The 21,503-nt window shown below is 41.1% G+C and overlaps 1 protein-coding gene across 3 annotated transcripts in view; it reads right to left on the bottom strand.

Annotated features, from left to right (window-relative positions):
- Positions 1 to 19,687, bottom strand: part of si:ch211-26b3.4 (connector enhancer of kinase suppressor of ras 2) — a 112,497-nt gene extending 92,810 nt beyond the window's left edge. For all 3 annotated transcript variants that reach the window (XM_041796866.1, XM_041796867.1, XM_041796868.1), the window contains exon 1: positions 19,439 to 19,687. In XM_041796866.1, coding sequence (XP_041652800.1) covers positions 19,439 to 19,502 — 64 coding nt within the window. In that variant the 5' untranslated portion in view covers positions 19,503 to 19,687. The remainder of the gene's footprint in view (positions 1 to 19,438) is intronic.
- Between the last annotated feature and the right edge of the window lie 1,816 nt (positions 19,688 to 21,503).

Here is a 21,503-nt window from a genome sequence, read left to right as displayed (position 1 = left end):
CCTTTGGAATGATCTACTTTTCTGCATAAGCAGGTCATCAAATGTGATCTGATCTGCATCTAAATCACAATTACACACAAACACAATGTGCACAATTATAATATTTAAAGTCTTTATTGAACACAGCTATTAAACATGCACACTGCTGCTGGAAAATGTAAGCCAACCCTGAATTGAAAAACTGGTTGAACCTCCTTTGGCAGCAACAATCTTAACCAAGTGTTTCTGGTAGCTGCTGATCAAACCTGCACAACATTCAGGAGGAATTTTGGACCATTCATTCTTACAGAATGGCTTCAGCTCACCCATATTCTTCGGTTGTCTGGTGTGAGGTCATTCCACAGCATCTCTGTTGGAGTCAGGTCTTAGCTGGGCAACTCTTAAAGGTGGATTTTCTTTTGCTGCTTCTAAACTTCAGCTGGCGGACAGCCACCCTGACATTATCCTGTAGGAATTCATTTTGTCCTAGATGATGTCAAGCGGCCCAGGCCTTAAAGCAGAGATCAGCAACTGGTGGCCCGGGGGCCACATCAGGCCTGAATCTTCTCGTATGGCCCAAAGAACATGATCAAATATAAAGATGTGCAGAGGAATAACAGGATGGGTATTTTTTTTAATTAACTCCCTACAGCTATTAAAACAACTCAATCAGGAATAGCTTTATGTTTCATGCATTTTCAGAAATCCAGCTGTCAGCCATTATTAAGAAATTTAATGCATGTGAAACATATTTAGCAGTCCATCTTGATAAAAAGTAACTGCTATTTTCGTTGGTAAACAAGAAGTAGTTTTTCAGGTGATTAACATGCTTGTACAGCCATGAAACTAGGTTGAAACATTCCCTGTGAAAAAAATGAGATGTATGGCTTTCGATGGTGCGCGTTGGCCTATTGTCTCAGTGGCGCCCTCTACAAAATAAAAAATTATAAAAAACGTAGCTCTGGCAGCATGATTAACCTATGTTTTCCTGCCAGGATCTACAAATATCACAATAATCATTTGGAATTAAAAAAAAAACAACCTTGCAGGTAAAAGCTCAACTGCTGACAGCTGTCATTCATGGGTGTGGTAGACATTGCCATTTCACATCACTCTGACACTCTAGGATTGTTGGTACTGTAGTATTTTCTTAAAGAGAGGTTGATACCTTACAAACTTTGTCTTCTCGGAGCACATGCCATTGTTTCCCTCTTGGGTGGCATGTGCTAAGTCCATCTAACTACAGCCAGAACCATACTGTTGAGCTCTTTATGGCCTAAAGGTCATATTTTGGTGCCGCCACCACTACCTCACAATTTATGCTTGACTTGCGTTTGTGACATCATGCAACCTTTTAATGTTTTTCTTCCTCTGTTATTTATTCTCACACTCAAACTTAGTGTCTAATTCACAAAAAGAAAAGAAAAAATCAGTGCTATTAAATTCAAAACAGCTCTTCCTTCTTTTGAATACAAATGTTCTAGGTGACAAATTCTTCAAACAGATGAAGCACACTGCAGAATTATATTTGAATAAGCTGGTTTTCATACCTTCAAATGTGAAATGTTTATTTCGGATGAATAATAGTGTAGTGCAGTCTGTGAATCATCAGCAGTGTTGGCAGAGATATGCACAAGTGGACTGAACGTGCAGATTTCTGTAGCTGGCCAGGAGCGATGGGAGCGGAGACGGCCATGCAGAGATCACAGAGGCAGAGCAGAGAAAGCCCTGCAGCTGATAAGGCGGATTTCTGAATATGAGAATCCCAACCCTCACAAGAACAGAGATATGAGAGAATTTATAAAATAAGACATGGCTACATCTCAAAATGGAAGTCTTTATATCCTTACCAATACATCCTCTGATTTCCTCTGCCCTACCTGACTCTAACATTTGTCCTCTACATTTACACTCTGTACTTTTATTCAAGAGACAAACACGGCTCTATGGTTTGTTTCCTCATGATTTAAAGCTCCTGTGAGAAAACCTTTATCTTTTTATTGCGCAGTTTATCTTAATCTCTTTACAGATTCTACACAAAATTGTGCAGGGGTCATTATTCAAGCGTTCTAGTTTCCGTTTGCAGTTCATTTGGAGTCTGAGCTTTACCAACTACTCATGTATTTGCCAGCTCGTGTGAAAACAGTAAAAAAAAGCCGGTGATAGGAAAGCACATATTATTGGCATGATATTGGTAATGCAGTTTAAAGTGAAATAGTGGAAAGGGATCACCTGAGTGCAGTCAATGTGTCTCAAGTGATTGTACTATAAAGACACCTGTGTCTGAGAGCTTCAGTCACTGGTTGATCAGTATTCCTGGATACCATTACACCATTAGGACAAAAGAACACTCCAAGCAACTCAGGGAAAAGGTTATTGAAAAGTAGAAGTCAGGGGATGGATACAAAAACATTTCCAAGGCACTGAACATCCCCCGGAGTTCAGTTAAATTCATCATTGAGAAATGGAAGGAATACGGCACATGTGTTCTGCCTAGATCATGTTGTCCTCACAAAATGAGTCACCGTGCACCGACAGACTAGTGAGAGAGGCCAACAAGACACCGATGAGTACTCTGAAGGAGATAGAAGCTTCAGCAGAAGCTCACCAAAAGGCATGTGGAGGACTCCATGCTCAGGTGGAAGAAAGTTCTTTGGTCTGATGACACCAAAATGGTGCTTTTTTGCTGACAAGATGCTACTTACGGCCATCCCCGCTGTGAAGTACAGTAGTGGCAGCATCATGCTGTGGGAATGCTTCTCAGCAAGTAAAGGTAGAGGGTGAATTGAATATGGAAAATATAGGAAAATCCTTGAGGACAATCTTATTCAGTCTGCAAGAGAACTACAGCTTGGGAGAACATCTATTTTCCAGCACCACAGTGACCTGTAGCATAGAGCAAAAGCTATACAGAAACTGTTTAAAGACAAGGTGAATGTTCTGGAGCGGTCAAGTCAAAGCCCATACCTCAATCCAATAGGTCTGATTGAGACCTATCCACACAGAATCAGTGCTGTGATTGCAGCCAAAGATGCATCTACTAAACACTGACTTGACATCAAACACTGCACATCACCACAAACACACCATCCCTACTGTGAAGCACAGTGGTGGCAGCATCATGCTGTGGGGACGCTTCTCAGCAGCCGGCAGTGAAAGGCTTATACAGTTAAGAGTAAAATAAAAGCAGTAAAAGAACAAAATCCTGGAGGACAATCTTATTCAGTCTGCAAGAGAACTACAGCTTTGGGGAAATGTTATTTTCCAGCATGACAATGACCCGAAGCATACAGAGAGAGCTACACATAAATGGTTTAAAGACAACAAGAGAGAATTTGTGGCTGGACTTGAAAAGGGCTGTTCACACTAAGACTGACAGCTTCTGTTTGATTGGTCAAGTGTTTGGTTGAAAAGCTTTTGTCCGGACCAAGATCACTCTGGTTGGCGAGTCTCTCAATTAATTATTTGTTTAGTACGACGTGATATGTATTAATGCTTCAAAAGGCTTGTTATGTTGATTCTAGGATCATTTAGAGAACCAAACAGTTGCAGTAAGGAACTTGTATGGATTAAACTGGTCCCCAATAAGGTGATTTTTTTTTTTTATTTTATTATTTTATTTGTTTTTACCTGAACAACCAATCAATTGGTTGGTGCCTGGATGTGATTTTGGTCGACCAAGTTTTTCTTTGGTTGACTAGTTCACACCTTATCCCTGTGCAATCGGCAGAGCTTAAGCAGTTTTGCAAAGAAGTGAAATTGCAGTGTACAGACGTGCAACCCTGATTGAGACCTGTCCACACATAGTGCTGTGATCGCAGCCAAAGATGCATCTGTCTTGGGGAATCACCATGCAAACCTCCTGTTATTTAGAACTAACTAGAACTAGAAGAACTAATGTCCATAGCAGGGCTATTCTGAAATTGTTTTTAATAATAATTACAACTAGTGAGCACTACAGCACTCATTCATAAGATAGTTAGTATCAGAGAAGTAAAACTGCTAACTGCTAAATTCCCGTACCTATCATCTATAAATCTGCATCATGCCGTTGTTATGTCAGGAAACTTAATCACTCTTAGTTGTGAGAAAGTCACTGTAGAATTTGTTTCTTTTTCAGCCTCATACCGCTGAAGTTAGTCGGAGAGAAGCTGCTGTGTAACTTCTGCTCTACTCATTTTTCTGCAGACAGAAAATTACACTTGCTGTTCTAGTCATCACATCAGCCTTCATCCTACTGTCTATTCATTAATAGTTGCATATTCCCTCTTTCTACCTATATCTGTTTATAAATTTCAGGGGAAGAAGTATTGAATAAAAAATGAAAGGGGTCTAGGTGGAAGGAACTGCTTTCCTGGTAAGTCCACCAAACTATCTCTCCAGCAGACATATGAACAGGTCACTGAACTAACAGCAGCTCTATTAGCCCCCCTTTTTTATATAAGAGGGACATTTTTGCTACATCTTTGGATTATTACTCACTCAGTTGTTCAGGCACATGTGTAGAACTGCAGATCGACACCAAGAGACATACATTAACGCACATACATGCACATGTTGACACACAGCTGCCAGCCAATGAGATGAGTCAGAAAGTCTCCCCTTGAGGACAAACAGCTGATCTGGGTTCATCTGCTGAGTTCAAATGCCAGCTGGAAATAGCACATGGTGCTCCTAACACATACACACACATATCAACTAAAACATAGAGTCAGGTTTGTTGCTACATGACTCTCCTGATGATTATTAACATAATATAGAAGTTATTAGTCATCTGCCTTTTCCTCCTCGTATCAGCTCATGTTCACTGAAGGGAATATTAAAACTGACCCCTCACTTAAGTAGGCCATGCAGTGTAATAAGAGTCGAACAAATATAGCCTGCGTGCATTTGAAATAAACAAAAAGTAATTTTGCATGAGTAATGTCACCAGTGCCTCTCTGTATAATCAAGTCTGAAGCCGACTCTAGCTTCCCCTGGGAGACTAGACCAGACCGACTTAAGAAGGAGATATTTTACCAGAGCTTAAACATATAAATCCGTGTTTCCACCAGCTTCCAGTGAGTGTGGAGTCACTGCAGAGGGCCATGCTACTGTACTAACATGAATGTTTTCTGTGTAAACACTACTGGATGAAACAGGGCATCACCTTCTTATCTCCTAGGTTTGTTCACTCTAAATTGCTTTTCATGAGACAAATTTGTCACTTGTCAACAGTCAGCTTTGGTTTTTCCCAGACTCTGATGCTGTCTGTATATTCTACATTAAGAGTAGTTTTTGTATTTGATGAAGTAAAGATACCTGCATGCATCATGGCATCATGTGGCCCTCATAAGTCCACCAAACATCCTCAATTCTACTTTAGCACTTAGCACATTGTGGACTGAAGTGGGCCCAGTGCTTTTTAAATAAACCAAGGGTTTTTATATGGATCTTGATTGGACTAAAGCACCAAAGCATAGTGCTGTAAATGCTTCACTTCTGGCTCTATTTTGGGAATGTTTCAAAATAAACTTTGTCATGTTGCGTACAGTTATTAGTCATGTTGTGAAATAAGCACAGTAGAGTACATTCAGAAAGTATTCAGACTCCATTCACTTTTTTCAATTTTGTTATGTTGCAGACTGATGCTACAGTCAAAAAAAATCATTTTTATTCTCCTTAATCTACACTCAGTACACCATCATGACAACATGAAAACAGAATTTTAGAAATTTTTTCAGATTTCTAAAAAAATCTTAACTGAAATACCACATTAACATAACTTTTTAGACCCTTTGCAACAACACTTGAAATTTAGCTGAAGCTCCTCTAGAGCTGGGCAATTGATCGAAAAATAATCAAAACTGACATTTAGAGACTCTAATCAATGTAAACCTGCTGTGTCAATTATTTTGCCTTGATATATGCCTCTCTACTACTGCACTGCCCCTTAAAAACAAACTGCTGGCTGTGTAGTCACATGATGGGCAGCCACGTGTTGCAAGGCATGTAGCCTGCTGTAAACCAAGGAGAAGAAGAACTAGTCATGTGACACCATCCCATCCAGTCTGCTAAAACTCAAACACAGAGCTGACTGCATATTTTCTACTTTTTATACAACAGTATAAAAATAATTTATTTTTAAGCAAGAAATGCAAGTTGTTTATTTTTTACTTTTCTTGGACAATTTGACTTTTACCATAAAAACTATTCAATTTCAGCTGATGTGGGTTTTTTTTTCAATTGTTTCAATAAATAACCATAACTTGTTAATCTGAGCATGTTCCTTTAATTATTTGTTTTAAAATTATACAAATATTTACAGAAAAAAGTAGGAGCTTGGGGGTGGAATAGTTGTCATTAATCGTAACCGAGGTTAAAAGTTTAATGAATCCTGATTTTGATTTTTGCCATAATCGCCCAGCCCTAAGCTCCTCCCATTTCTCTGGATCTTTGCTGAGATGTTTCTTCACCTTCCCTGTCATATTCAGATAATCTTATGTGTAACCAAGATATTGATTTTCTATCTGGCAGACCTTGAATTTAGTTCTCTAAAAGACATTTCAAGATTTATTTAATAAACACCTATAGTGTTTATTAACTAAATGCTATAGGTGTTTTCTTACAGACAGTGGCTATAAAAGTATTCAACCTCTTGGATGTTTTAAACTGTAACTGATTTTATATATCAATCATGGACAATATAATTGAGCCTTTGCAAAAAAAAAAAAAAAAAAAAACCTTCTTCAAAGTCAAAGTAAAAACAGATTTCTATAAAGTGATACATTAAAATAGAATATATGTCATGTAAAATAAATTAATGCACAAATATTCCTCAAAAGCTCCTCAAGTCAGCATTTAGAAGATGCACCTTTGGCTGCAATCACAGCACTTGTTGTCTTTAAACAATTTCTGTGTAGCTTTGGTTGTATGCTTCGGGTCATTGTTTTGCTGGAAAATAAATCTTCTCTCAAGCCGTAGTTCTGTTGCAGACTGTATAAGATTGTCCTCCAGGATTTTCCCCATTTTGCCGCTTTCATTTTACCCTCTAACTTTACAAGCCTTCCAGGACCGGCTGCTGAGAAGCATCCCCACAGCATGATGCTGCCACCACTGTACTCCACAGCAGGGATGGTGTGTTTAGTGGTGATGTGCAGTGTTTGGCATCTTGTCTGATGGACAGAAAAGCACCATTTTGGTGTCATCAGACCAAAGAACTTCCATTTGACCTTGGAGTCTCCCACATACTTTTTCGTGAACTCCTGTCGAGATTTAATTAGATTTTTTTTTCAACAGTGGCTTTCTCTTTGCCTCCCATGAAGCTTTGACTGGTGAAGAACCCAAGCAACGGTTGTTGTATGCAGGGTTTTTTGTCATTTTGGGGGTCAGAAAAGCAGAATTATATTGGCCATGATTCATTTATAAAATACATTTAAAAAATAATGCATCCAAGGTGGTGAATACTATTTTCGGCAGTCAAAATTCCCCAAATGTTGCTGTCAGTCTTTCTGTGACTGCAGAGGATAGTCCCAATGTTTTCGATCATTAGAAAATATTAACCAATCAAAAATGTGCAGATTCAGTTGAAACACGTAATTCGAAACAATGTGTAACATGTTTCTTTGAATACATAACAAAACTGTAACATAAAAATCTTGAAATCTGTGTTATATCTCAACTTTTTCATTCCATATCTCTCTCCCAGTGTGGGATGCAAATATCTTAGTAAGCAAAAGTGAAATATGTCTGTAAGAAACACTGGAGATTCCCCTGGTGCCCACCATCACTAAACGGCAGAGTGTGCTGAGGCTTGAACAAGTGTCTCATGTTGACAGCTTCATCCACATTTCATGCAATTCCCTCCTCTTTCTCTCTTTCCTGTGCAAAAGAAACCCTTCCTCGTAGGAAACACGGGGGGTTGCCAAGCAACCAGAGAGAGAGAGAAAGAGAGAGAGAGAGAGAGAGAGAGAGCGAGAGAGAGAGAGGGCTGGGAGCAAAAGTGAGGGATCAGCAGTTGCTGCCCCTCAGGACCCTGCACTGATGCTAGGCTAAGGAGCACACATGCACATAAAAATCACACACAAACACACATACTGTAGCATATATACGCAGCACACACACTGACTGAAAGCTTGTTGAAGGCCACGAGAAAAAGATTGCATTTGCAGTTGAATATAGCTCAGCTCTTCTCTGCTACTTGGCCATTAACATCAAATGCAATCAGGCTTTTCAAGCCAGAATTTTCCACTGAGATCATGTTTGGGTCAGATTGGGGCGAAGAGCCGTAGAGGCGGGCAGCAAAGACTCCAATTCTGTAGCCTTGCCCTCATCTGCGAGCTTCCAGCTGGAGTAAGTGCTTTGGTGAGTGCGAAGAAAAGACACAACACTCACTAAAAATATTCCTACTTTGAAATATTCATCACATCATGACAGAATATTTTAAAGACTGTGGCATTTTAGCTCCCCAGTATGTGAGCTTTCAAGTGCACCACAGCATGCTCTGTGAAATCCAGCTAGCAGTGAGGTGTCAAGAGGCAATCTGAAGGAACAGGGAGATGGAAAACAGGGTCACCGAGGAAGACACAAAGAGTTCGGAGGCAGAGCTCCACTCTGAGGATCTAACCAACCTGAGAGAATCAGATGTGACTACATGACTGCAGAAGTAAAGTAATATGTTCACAGGAAATTCATCTTTACCTCAAAAGCCCCAACTATCCCAAGTCTACCCCATTCAATCAGCTGGCAGCTGTAATTTGGCAGAGGGAAACACTTTGCATGTTGACATTAAGGCTCCACTATCAGATACTAATCGTTAACACAAACTTCAACGATTATGTGTTGGCGGTTCCTGGTAGAAGCACACATCACACACCAAAATTCAATCTCTTCTAGATATAGCACTCACATCGACAGCCATTCTAATTACAAAGAAAACTGTGAATCCGACTTTACACAACTGTCCAGTAGAGAATCAACTATAGTCCTGGAGCACAAATTAACACTCTTCTATCATTTGGGGTTATAGGGGACAGGAGCTGATCCTGTCATTGAGCGAGAGGCAGGGTGCACCATGGACTGATTGCCAATCAATATCAGGTCTGACATGTGGAGACAGACAAACATCCACGCTTACACTCACACCACAGGCGATTTTAAGTCACCAGTCCACTCAACTTGCACGTCTCTGCACAGTTTGTGGGAGGAAGCTGATGTACCCGGAGAGAACCCATGCATGCACAGGGAGAGCATGCAAACTCAACACAGCTGTGAGGCACACAGCCCACCTTGAGGTGTAAATATACACTGTATTCAAGATACACAGATCCATAATAATCTATATGCATTTACATTTTTATAAACAAGGGCTGCTTGATCACGGCAAAATTCCTAATCACATTTATTTTGATTGATACTGAGATTTTGATAATAAGCCCAATTACTCATTGAAAAAAGAGCAAAAAGTGAATGTAAATGAGGGGAAAATCAAAAATATGTATATAATGACCTACAATAAAAGCATAAACAAAAGACTAAAACACTTACCACATGGCAAAACGTATTGACCAAATGAGTGTGGCACAGTAATGGTTTAATCAAAGTTATCTTGTTTTCATTGTTGTGGGAGGCTAGATTTGTTATTGACATTGAAACTCAATTAACTAACCAACACGAGTTTTTACTGTACATTTTAAATACAGGTCAATACAGACTGGAATTTTCCCACATGGGCTTCGACCACACTAAAAGCAGGGGCAAGGTAGTTGTGTCTGCTGAATGGCCTGTTAACTCTTTTTGCCGAAATGCGCACCATTTCAAGACTACAGTGCCTATAAAAAGTATTCACCCCCTTGAATGTTTTCCTCTTTTATTGACTTTATAAACCAATCATAGTCAAGATAATTAGGCTTGTTCTCTCCAAAGGCGTAGTTCTCTTGCAGACTGAGTAAGATTGTCCTCCAGGATTTTCCTGTTTTGCCCCCTTTATTTTTACCCCCCACCTTTACAAGCCTTCCAGGGCCAGCTGCCAAGAAGCATCCCCACAGCATGATGCTGCCACCACTGTGATCCACGGTGGGGATTGTGTATCTGTGGTAATGTGCAGTGTTTGGCATCTTGTCTGATGGCCAAAAAGCACCATTTTGGTCTCATCAGACCAAAGATCTTTCTTCCACATGACCATGGAGTCTCCCACTTGCCTTTTGGTGAACTCTAGGCTAGATTTAATATGAGAGTAGCTTTCTCTTTGCCACTCTCCAGTGAAGAACCCGGTGAACAGTTGTTGTAATTTCTGTAATTTCCCCTTGCGGGACTAATAAAGGAATATCTTATCTTATCTTATCTTACACGTAGAGTCTCTCCCATATCTGCTAATGAAGCTTGTAACCCCTGGATGTCTTGGTGGTCACTCTCACTAGTCTCCTACTTGCACGGCCACTCAGTTTGTGAGGACGGCCTGATCTAGGCAGATTTACACATGTGCCATGTTTGTTCCAAATTTTTTCAGTGCCTTGGAAATATTTCTGTATCCATCCCTTGACTTATACTTCTCAATAACCTTTTCTCTGAGTGTTCCTTTGTCCCCATGGTGTAATGGTAGCCAGGAATACTGATTGACTAGTGACTTTAGCTTCCAGACACAGGTGTCTTTATAGTACAATCACTTGAGACACATTCACAGCACTCAAGTAATCCCCATTTCACCACCTGTGAGACTATTAGCACCAGTTGGTTGGACCTCTGTTGAATTAAGCCGGTCACTTTAAAGGGGGTGAATATTTATGCAACCACTTATTTCACCTTACATGTTTCTATTTCATTAACATTATTTTGTAGAAATCTATTTTTACTTTGACATTAAAGAGGTTTTATTTGTACCTTTTTAAAATTAAAAAAGCCAAATTGTATTGACTGTGCTTGATTTATAAAAGGGTAAAACATCCAAGTGGTTAGGGACATTATTTCCTGGCAGTATTAGTGCATTTAAACAAGCTTTGAGGTAGAAGAGTGGTGAAGCTAAGCTTAAATAAATTGATAACTTCAGAAAGTCATTTTGGTTACTTGTACAGGATAAAAGCTTTAGCTCTTAGTTCTAATCTAGTGTAATCTTTTGTGTAATGCTGTTTAAAAATTTGCAAGCTTGTAAATGCAGAAATGAAATGGTCATATATGTTGTATTTTTTTGTTTTTCTTTGTCCATAAAGCTCCAGTGATCCTGTGCTCGTACAATTTCCTGATAGATCCTGAGTCCAGAAAGTTTACTTGAAGGTTATTTATGAGGTCGTAAAACGGCAGCCCCACCACAACAACAGGTGCAAAATCAAAAACACACACACATGGAAACAGACACACACAGGCCCCTCTGTCCGAGAGCCCGGATAGAGCGGGGCGCTTTGATATGATGCCCACCGCATCTCCCATTCTCTGCACCGCTCTCCCCTTCGTTACTCGTCCCTCATTTCCTCCCCCATCTTAGCCTCTTCAGCCTTTCTTTCATTTTGTCCCTCGCTTCCCCCATCTCTGAGTCGATGTTTCTTGCGCCCGCTCTCAGCTGAGGGCCATAAAACAAGAGGGGAGGCATGAGTGTATGCCAAAGTTGTGTGTGCTGACTGTTGCGTGTGTTAGGGAAATACAGGATGTAGAATGGACATCTATGTGTGTTAGTGGCTCCCCATCTTATGACATGTGCTGTGACTCCAACACGATCTGAACTGGTTACCATGACTACGGATGCCCCACTTAAAGCTGCTGCTCTCAGAGTTTGTGTGTTTGTGTATGTGTATCATATATACATACCATACATTTGAGTGAGCATGTACATTCCTCTGAGTGCATACATGTGTGGGCATATATAGGAAGGGGATGCATCTCTGCATTCCCTTTGTGTATAAAAAATGAAGTTCCTTCAGTATGTGTGTATATGTGAGTGTCTGTGTGCATGTTTTCTCACAATAAGGCATGCTCTTTAATCTTTAATGCAGCTGAAACTACAACAAGCACACAGCCAGATCCAGGGAAAGTGTGCTTTCCTGCGACGACTTCTTTACCATGTCAGCAGGAGACTAAATCAGGGGACACAGTATGGAATCGTACTAAACATGGTTCTCATCACCCTAGGGTGCTCAATCAACAACAAACAGTCAGGGGATTCTTACCACATAACAAAAACAATTCATTGCTGTAATCTTAGGTGTCCTTTTCAAACCAACTCTGAGAAATTTCTATAGAAAAATTATATTTCATCTGAATTTATAGATTTTGTCACCCTCAGTCTTTCAACTACCTTGCACTTACTGTTGGACAATATGGACTAAAACTCACATCTCGTTGTTTTATAATGATCCTTCTGTTTTGTGAATAAATAACAAAAACAAAGTCAGTAACATGGCTACTATAACAGCCTGAAGTCAAAAGAACACTCCAAGCAACTCCGAGAAAATGTTATTAAAAAGTATAAGCCAGGCAATGAACATCCCCCAGAGGAGTATGGCACATGTGTAAATCTGCCTAGATCAGGCCGTCCTTCCTAACTGAGTGACTGTGCAAGAAGACTAGTGAGAAAGGCCACCAAGACACCTGTGACTACTCTGAAGGAGTTACAAGCTTCAGCAGCTGAGATGGGAGAGACTCTGCATACAACAACTGTTCCAAGGGTTCTTTACCGGTCAAAGCTCTATGGAAGAGTGGCAAACAGAAAGCCATTCATATTAAATCTGGACTAGAGTTCACCAGAAGGCATGTGGGAGACTCCATGGCTAAATGGAAGAAAGATCTTTGGTCTAATAAGACCAAAATGGTGCTTTTTGCCCATCAGACAAGATGCCAAGCACTGCACATTACCGCCAACACACCATCCCCACTGTGGAGCACGGTGGTGGCAGCATCATGCTGTGGGGATACTTCTTGGCAGCCAGGCCTGGAAGACTTGTAAAGATAGAGGGAAAAAGGAATGCAGCCAAACATAAGAAAATCCTGGAGGATAGTCTTATTTAGCTTGCAAGAGAACTACAGCTAGGGAGAAGATTTATTTTCAGACAATACAATGACCCGAAGCATACAGCAAAAGCAAAAACAAGATGAATGTCCTGGATTGGCTAAACCCAATAGAGAATTTGTAGCTGTAGACTTGAAAAGGGCTGTTCACGCCTGATCCCCATGCAACCTGATCATGGACGGAGCACAGGTGGTAAAAAGGTACTGATTACCCAGGCCCACAGTAGGGAGGGGCCCTTGAGAAGCCTGCAATGAAAAGTGTTTTTAAATTTACTTTTTCTTAGTAAAAACTGTCATTATTGAATCAAAAGCGACTAAATGAATCAGTCAACAGACTGAAATTTATATCAAATAGAGTAAAATACAATACTGGGGGCTATGCTCCTCCCTTGAAAATGTCCAAATGGTATAGTCCAGCACTGCAAAATAATGCAAGTAAATTTGATTTAACCATAGTAAAAAAAAAAAAAAAGGAAAAAAAAAGCCCATAAATGAGGAAATACTTAATACTTAATAAATACATTAAAATGCATAGATATTCGTAAAAATAACACTGTATTTGTTGCTTGGCTAGCCAGTAAAAGGGGACATATTATGCAAAATGCACTTTTTTATGCTTTTCTAAAAAAAAAAAAAAGGGCCCTTGTCCACAATCCCCTCAAGTACCAGAACCCCCCCCCCACACACACACACACACCTTTCAGAAAATGTGTGCTGAAACAAGCCATTCTCAGATTTTCCCCTAATGATGTCATGTTGGGAGTTAGCACCATTCGGTTCGCCCATCCCGCTCAGAAGAAAGTTCCGCCCTCCTCTCCTGATCCTCTTCTCTGCTGCCAGCTGAGAGGAGGATCAGGAGAGCCACATCCATTAAACCACATCCATTTCCTGAGAGGGGCGGAGTCAGACAGCTCAGTAACATTTAAAGCCACAGAAACAGAAACAGCTCGTTCTGAGCAGGGCTGAAACAGAGGGGTTGTTAGACATGCAAAAGTCTTAAACTGGAGTGTTTTCTCAGCAATAGACTTCACAAGTATGTTTATGGGACCTCAGAAACCAATATAAACTTGTCTTAAAAGGGCAAAATATGTCCCCTTTAAGTGGGGCCCTGTGTACTATTCTTTCTCGGGGCCCAAAATCTCAAGCTACACCCCTGAACCTGACAGGGCTTGAGCAGTTTTATAAAGAAGAATGGAATAAAACTGCAGTGTCCAGATGTGCATCTACTAAGAACTGACTTGAAGCGGCTAAATATTTATGCAGTCACAAACTTTGTGTTAACAGTTTACATGGCAATAAAAACAGAAACTTTAACAGACGTTTGCGCTCAGTAACTCATTCCAGGCACTCAGAACAGCAACGCAATGTAAATAAACAGCAAAAAATGTACTTAAGAGTTCATCTAGAAAAGTTCTCAACAAAGAATGTACTGTACTTTAAACAAATATTTGATGGTATTTATTGCGTTTTGAAACAAGATATAAATGACATTGTCTTATATGTCATTTTGATATATGTTTAAATCTCTATACTGCCCAGCCCTACTTCCACTTATTGAAATAGCTCATATCTGTACTTCTAGAGTTTCTGTTCCAATACATCAACACATGAAGAGGAAAGAGGAGATTACTGCAGGAACAGAGAACAGCCTTTTTCATTTTCCTGTCGCTGCATGCATCAGCGGGCTGTCGATGCTGTGCGCCTGAAAGCACCGAGTGATCTTATGAGGCATGCACCGCAATGTAAGCTGAGAAGAAGTCCATTTTTCTTTCATGCTGAACATGTTACAGCACCAATCCGTCCGCGTCATTCTTTACACATCAACTGCGTCTTCACATCCTCACACACATAGAGGAAACTCCTCCGGTGTGGGTGTTCAAATCAAAACAAATGCTGATGAGTCATCTTTCTGTGAGCCTCACCAGTGCTCTGCTGCCGGAGCAGTCTGTCTGCAGCTACAGTACGGGCTACCCAGCCTGGTGGCTAGCTGTGTCAGGTGTTCTCCTTAGGATTACAGAGTGTTCCGTCACTCTGTACCATATTGTTTCACATGGCTGAGAGGGACTGGAGAGGAGGGTGAGCTGCACAAGGGAGGGAACAATTCTTAATAGGTGAAGACTTATGTTTGACTCACCGATGAATATACCAAAATCCGAGAAAGTTTTCAGATTTCAGACTTTTTAAGCCCAAGTCAGATTTCATTCAGGAAATCTGGAAGGAAATGCCGCTATTTGATACTGAAAGGATGTTTTGAAAATTAACGTCATTTTCAAATCCAACAGTGAAAAGCATTTTGCTCAAATCTACTTCATCAGAGGAATTTTAAGATGCTTATATCCTCAGTGTATTCATTTTCACTTGTTTCTTTTTACTTTCACTCTAGTCTAGATTTAGATGCTCTTTACTTTGAAAACAAGTATTTTTTCCTATAAAACCTTGGTATTTATAAGATAATATTAATGTAAATCAAAGTCAAATTGATTAAACATTATTATATAAAGCAGATGTGGAAAGTAACTAACTAAATTTACTCAAATTACTGTAACTAAGTAGTTTTTCATGTACATGTACCTTTTTACTACATTTAAAATCAGCAGTTTTACTTCTACTTCAGTAAGTTTTATCCAGAGTAACTTTACTTTAACTTCAGTACAATTCTCTTGTACTTTTCCCACCTCTGTTGACTACACTGTTTCCCATCATGCCCTTGGGCAGAGTGTTAGATGTGTTTTATATGTGTTTAGATGTTTCTTGTTGTACAGTGATGCCTGCTTTAATCTGAGATACATCTGCACCATGAGTGAAGTTATCCACTGGGTTACAAATTGCCTCTGCAAGAACCTGCTTAAGCTTAAAAACACAAGCTTAATATCACAAATATGCTGTTGTAATTAGTTGTACTAAGCAATAGATCTGAAAACTACTTCTTCACTATTGACCAAAAAGACATGGCAAGGTAAAAAGGCGACATTTTTTGGGTGCCAGTGTGGCTCAGGTGGCAGAGCAGGCGTGCAGAAGCAGAGGCTAAAATCCTCAACGCAGGAAGGATTCTCGTCTCAGTGCATGCTTCTCCCCACTCTCCCTCCCATACTTCCTCTCTTTCTAGCTTTCTTGACATGTAAAGGCAAAATGCCTCAAAAAAATCTTTAAAAAGGGCAAAAATTGCATGTAGAATCTCAATTCTTCTAAGCACAATCACGTTATAGACATCTATTTTTTCACCACAACCTGAACCAACAGAATATGTTGCAGGGATGTCAGATAAATGCATCAAAAGTTGTATGACCAGAAATACAAAGTAAAAGATGAAATTCTCATAGAGCTTTATACAAATCACACCAAGATCAACAATGGCCAAGCCTTTTCAAATCAGGAGAAAAAAAAGAGATTGCTAACAAACACACAACAGTATCACTATCATTCACCTCGATAAAACCAACTCACATTTTGCGCACATGTGCTAATCCAGTTTGTAAAATGAATCCCACTTTAGAGCGCAAACGTCCCATTTTAACTAATTCGGTCTATTGTTTCTCTACCTTTCCGAACTGTCAGATAACTATCTTGTCTCTTGTTGATCTTTGGCTGGCCCTGATTGGCCGCTACCACCAAGAAAACAACAGAAGAAGAGTTAAAAGGCCTCATGACTAGCCAGAAAGCTTACAGGAAGTTGTTTTGTTTCACTTCTTGTGCAAAAATGAAAGACTGGTAGCAAGACTGCTAAGTTTTTCTTCATGAAATGCATCATAAATAGTCTTATTATCATTGATTTAGTGATGCGGGTTTTTGTATCAAAGCTCTGAATAAACACCATACTTTGAGCCTGGATTAAAAATGTTCTGGAAGGGATATAAATGCCAAGATCGGCAAAAAGGTAAGCTTCCGCTCACAGTTTACTCCATGGAGATCCGTCTTATGGTTCTTGAGATACTGTAAACAACACTTGTGCTACAGCCTGGGATCATGTGCGATCCAGAGCGGGTTGGATAGTTATAATCTTGTCAAGAATGAAATAGAAATGCCACATATTTTTAAAAATGTAGATTTTTATATGTGAGTATATATTTAAGTTGGTATGAATACTTTTAAGTTTTGTATATATATTAATCAATACAGGTTCCCTCTCCAGTAAGGTGATAACAGTTGAAAACTAGTTCTGTATATAATACTGATAGAATTTTTTTTATTATTTTTGGACATATATAATTTGTTTGCCCTCATTCCTTCAAGGTTAGGCTGCAAACAAACACACTACTGTGTCTCTGCTTCAGATCTGGCTGGAAACCCTTTATTGAATCTCTTTCTTCCTCATTCCCATCATATCTCTAGAGATGCTTTCTTGCTGAAAGGATTAATTCCCCGTATTAAAAATAATAAAAATACACATGACTCCACTGTTGCAACAGTGCTACCATCTGCCATTGTGCACGGCCAAAATGGCACGGTGTCATGAAAGAATAGAGTATTTAGTGCTATGATTACCAATTACTGCCTGCAGCCTCCACAGAGAAATACTATTAATGACATTTGTACTGAAAGATTTACTACCAGCACCTTTTTGTCTCATATCTATGTACTTTTAGCGTCCTTTTTTCTTGCATGGTTAAGGAGAAAAATCATTACAGCACTTCTTACGAAGGTCTCAGTGTCACTGCTCCCTACAGTGGCACAAAACTCAGATCAGCATGAGAGAGATGAAGAGCTTCCAGAAAAATAGGCCAAAGTGAAACCCCTGTAAGCGAAGAGATTAATTCTAGCCTTTTGCCTTTCACTTTATTCATAAGAATATAAGATCTGAGCATAAGCCTGCCGCTGAGGGTCTATGTTTGAAGCCCCAAAGGAAGAAGGATAGGGCTTCACAGAAACCGGGAAGAACACTGAGATGTTGGTTAAGGTCTATGAAAATGAGTCTCGAAGCTTTTCATGTGGAAGAGGCCAGGGGGCTCTTTTCAAAGAACACATGAGGAGGCCAAGTGTGAAGCAGCAACAATTTTCTTCAAGAGTTGGTGCAAATGTGTGTGCATCGCTCTTTGTCTTTACCTGTGGCAAACATACAAGGATGATTCAGTGTGCCAAATAAAATGAAATCATTGCTTTACTCTGGGAATATGAAACTGCTACATGCAGGGTTCTATTTCAGTTTATGAGAGCATCCCTTCCTTTCACTCCACATCAGTCAGTTATACTAAAGAATCCAATGCAGAACTAAGATGTGCTGAGGTTTTTTCCCATGTTGTAAAACTGCACCTCAGTTTGGCCTGTTATTAATCTAATCTCCAATTAAAATTTGAGCCAGCCTCTCTGAATGAACGGAGCAGGAGCAAAGCTTTCCAAGTGAACTCTCCACAAATCAGAGGGTGAAAGCGTGACTCCATCAGCTGCTTACTGTAGCTGAGGAGAGCAATTATAAAACCAGGAACATCATCGTAATCACTCAACGCAACGCATCCCAAATACTCCCTCACGATGCTCCCTTAGGGTCCATCAACCACCTTGACTTTTAATGGCACACATTAGCTCCCTGTGATCATAAAGGGAACTCTAGCAGCCTTGGTGCACACTTATAAAGCTGTAGGGTTTTAGGAATTCAACGGATTGCTCATTTTCTGTGTGATGGTGTGCAGACACACAACTACCAGTGTCTATATAGGAGCATTGCATTGTGGGTTTGAGTCATCACACAGTAGTGATTAAGTCATGCTCTTAAGTAAGGGATTGCGGGCACCCTCCCTCCACATTTTCATTGTCTTTCAATCGGCCTACCACAGTTTGTCTCACAGCTCTGAAGCTGACCAGAGTGAGTGAGAACAGCTCCTACCACACACATGATTAGTGATTACTCATTCAGACTGTCTGTTGGAAAGGACCTACCTCGCCAGCAAAGCGAGCAACATAAAAAAAAAGAGAAAGAGGCGAGCGTGATCGGTGCGTTTGCCTTATATGGCAGGCGGCATTGCGCTGTCCAGGGTGCTGAATCTGACTGTACGCCTGGCATTGGGGATGGGGGTGGGGGGGTGTGGGTGCATGCAGCTAACTACATTTATCATGTGTGCGCGCGCACATGCACGTGGACACACGCACACACAAACAGCTAGTGTTGATATAGGTTTGGAGCATGTGCCAGTGAGTGAAAGAGCAGATCTTCCACATTCATTGATAAGAGCTCTGCTGCTGATGGAGCAGCAGCAGCAGCAGCCTTTAGGCTTGGCTCTCATGCAAGAGAGATGTCAGAATGCTGAGCCTCCACTCCCTGCTTCACGGGGACGTCCATTCACTGCACCTGCTCCAACGCATTCACACTACTTTAATGACTTTAATTAGCCTTACAGTGGGCAGATACAGCGGCTAAATCACACGTCAGTCTGCAGCTTAGGATCACACATGCACAGTGTGGCCCTCCGCTGCTCACCATCATCATCACCATCACCATCATCATCCCCACTCACGAGCATTACCAGCCTGATGCAATGAAAGAATCCAGATTTACCTTTCATCCAGTCCAGCACTTGCTTTGGTGTCCATTTACTTATAGGTTCCATAACCAAAGCCATGGTGTCACAGTCTCTCCGAGGTGAACAGCACAGGACTCAATGCGGGCGACATAAAACGACTTGTCAGTCACATCTGGAATGACACAGCTGTGGCTAAATCTGAGGAAAAAGAAAGCCTTGTCAGTTTTATTCTCTCCATCTGAGCATGGCCGCCTGCAGAAACGGTGAACGGGATGCGGTGGTGCAATCCACGCGCACACACAGAGACACGCACACACACGCTCTCTCTCCTTCCCTCCCTCCCTCACTCGCTCCCTCTCTCTCTCTCTCTCTCTCTCTCTGTTTCTCGTGCCTTCCCGCCAGCAGCCCGCGCGCTGTGAGAAGTGGTTTCGGTGAGCGCGAGGGGATGGAGCGACCCCTCCCCTCTCCTCCTCCCGCCCGCCTCGCTGCAGCATCACAAGGGCCACCACTCATAATACAGACCAGGGAATGGTGCAACGCATACCATGGAGGAAGGCTCTCACCCCCTATCCCCACGCCTCCCCCATCTCACACATAGATACATACATGCAGAAAGGCAACTTGAGAAGCCCTCATGCTAACACCAGAATCCATTTGCTCTGTGGGGTGCCTTTATTTTTCACGTTGCTGTGGACTGTATGATTATTGCTGCTGCCTGTGTGTGCGGATGTCAGCTGTTTTTCAAGTTTACAATCTGTGGATAAGGAAATCAGCATCAGTTGTCAGGTTCCTGCTGCTCGATGCATGACTTCAGCTGGGAGGAACTGCGCCCCCTGCTGCGCACCTTGAACACAGGTGACGTCATGGATTACAGCAGCGCCCTCTCCACACACTGACACCATCATACAAATCAGGCTGCCTATAGACAGTATTCACCACCTTGAGTGTTTTACCCTCTCACTGATTTTTCTTTAAATCAATGATGGCCAATTTATTCTGGACAAGAAACTCCCTCTTTGATGCGAAAATGAAAACAGATTTCTATAAAATAATGCCAATTAAATACAAATATGGAAGGTAAAAGAAGTCATTGCATAAATATTTTCACCCCCTTTAAAGCAACTGAACTAATTCAACAGAGGTCTAGTCAATTGGTGCAAATAGTCTCACAATTAGAGAAATGGTTGTCACCTGACTCCAATGAATGCCTCCAGTGATTGTAGTCTAAAGACATCTATGTCCGGAAGGCCTAGTCAGTGGTTAATCAGTATTCCTGGCTACCATTACTTAATGAAGACAAAAGAACACTCAAGCAACTCAGAGAAAAGGTTATTGAAAAGTATAAGTCAAGGGATGGATACAAGAAGACTCTGCATACATTTGTTGCTCAGGTTCTTCACCAGTCAAAAGTTCATGAGAAAGTTGCAAAGAGAAAGCCACTGTTGAAAAAACTCCTTAAAACTGGACAAGAGTTTGCCAGAAGGCATGTGGGAGTCTCCATGGTCAAGTGGAAGAAGGTTCTTTGGTCCAATGAATCCAGAATGCGCCGGCACAGCGGCGCAGGGGTTAGCGCTGTTGCCTCACAGCAAGGAGGTCCCTGGTTCGCCTCCCGGTAAGGGCCTTGCTGTGCGGAGTTTGCATGTTCTCCCTGTGCACATGTGGGTTCTCTCCGGGTACCACCACCAAAGACATGCTTGTTAGGTTAATTGGTAACTCTAAATTGGCTGTAGGTGTAAATGTGAGCGTTGTCTGTCTCTATGTGTCAGCCACAGCCTGCGATTGACTGGCAACCAGTCCAGGGTGTGCCCCACATCTCGCCCAGTGACAGCTGGGATATGCTCCAGCACACCTGCAACCCCTAATGGGTTAAGTGGTATAGAAAATGGATGGAGTCCAGAATGGAGCTTTTTGGACATCAGACAAGAAACCAAACACTGCACATCACTACAAACACACCATCCCCACTGTGAAGCACAGTGGTGGCAGCGTCATGCTGTGGGGATGCTTCTCAGCAGCCGACCTTGAAAGGATTGTAAAGGAAGAGGGTAAAATGACTGTGGCAGAATATATGAAAATCCTGGAGGACAATCTTACTCAGTC

This window comes from Cheilinus undulatus, linkage group 10, assembly GCF_018320785.1.
Source record: "Cheilinus undulatus linkage group 10, ASM1832078v1, whole genome shotgun sequence".
NCBI lineage: Eukaryota > Metazoa > Chordata > Actinopteri > Labriformes > Labridae > Cheilinus > Cheilinus undulatus.
Note: the sequence above shows the minus strand (reverse complement) of the source record. Positions and strands in the feature narration are given on the sequence as shown.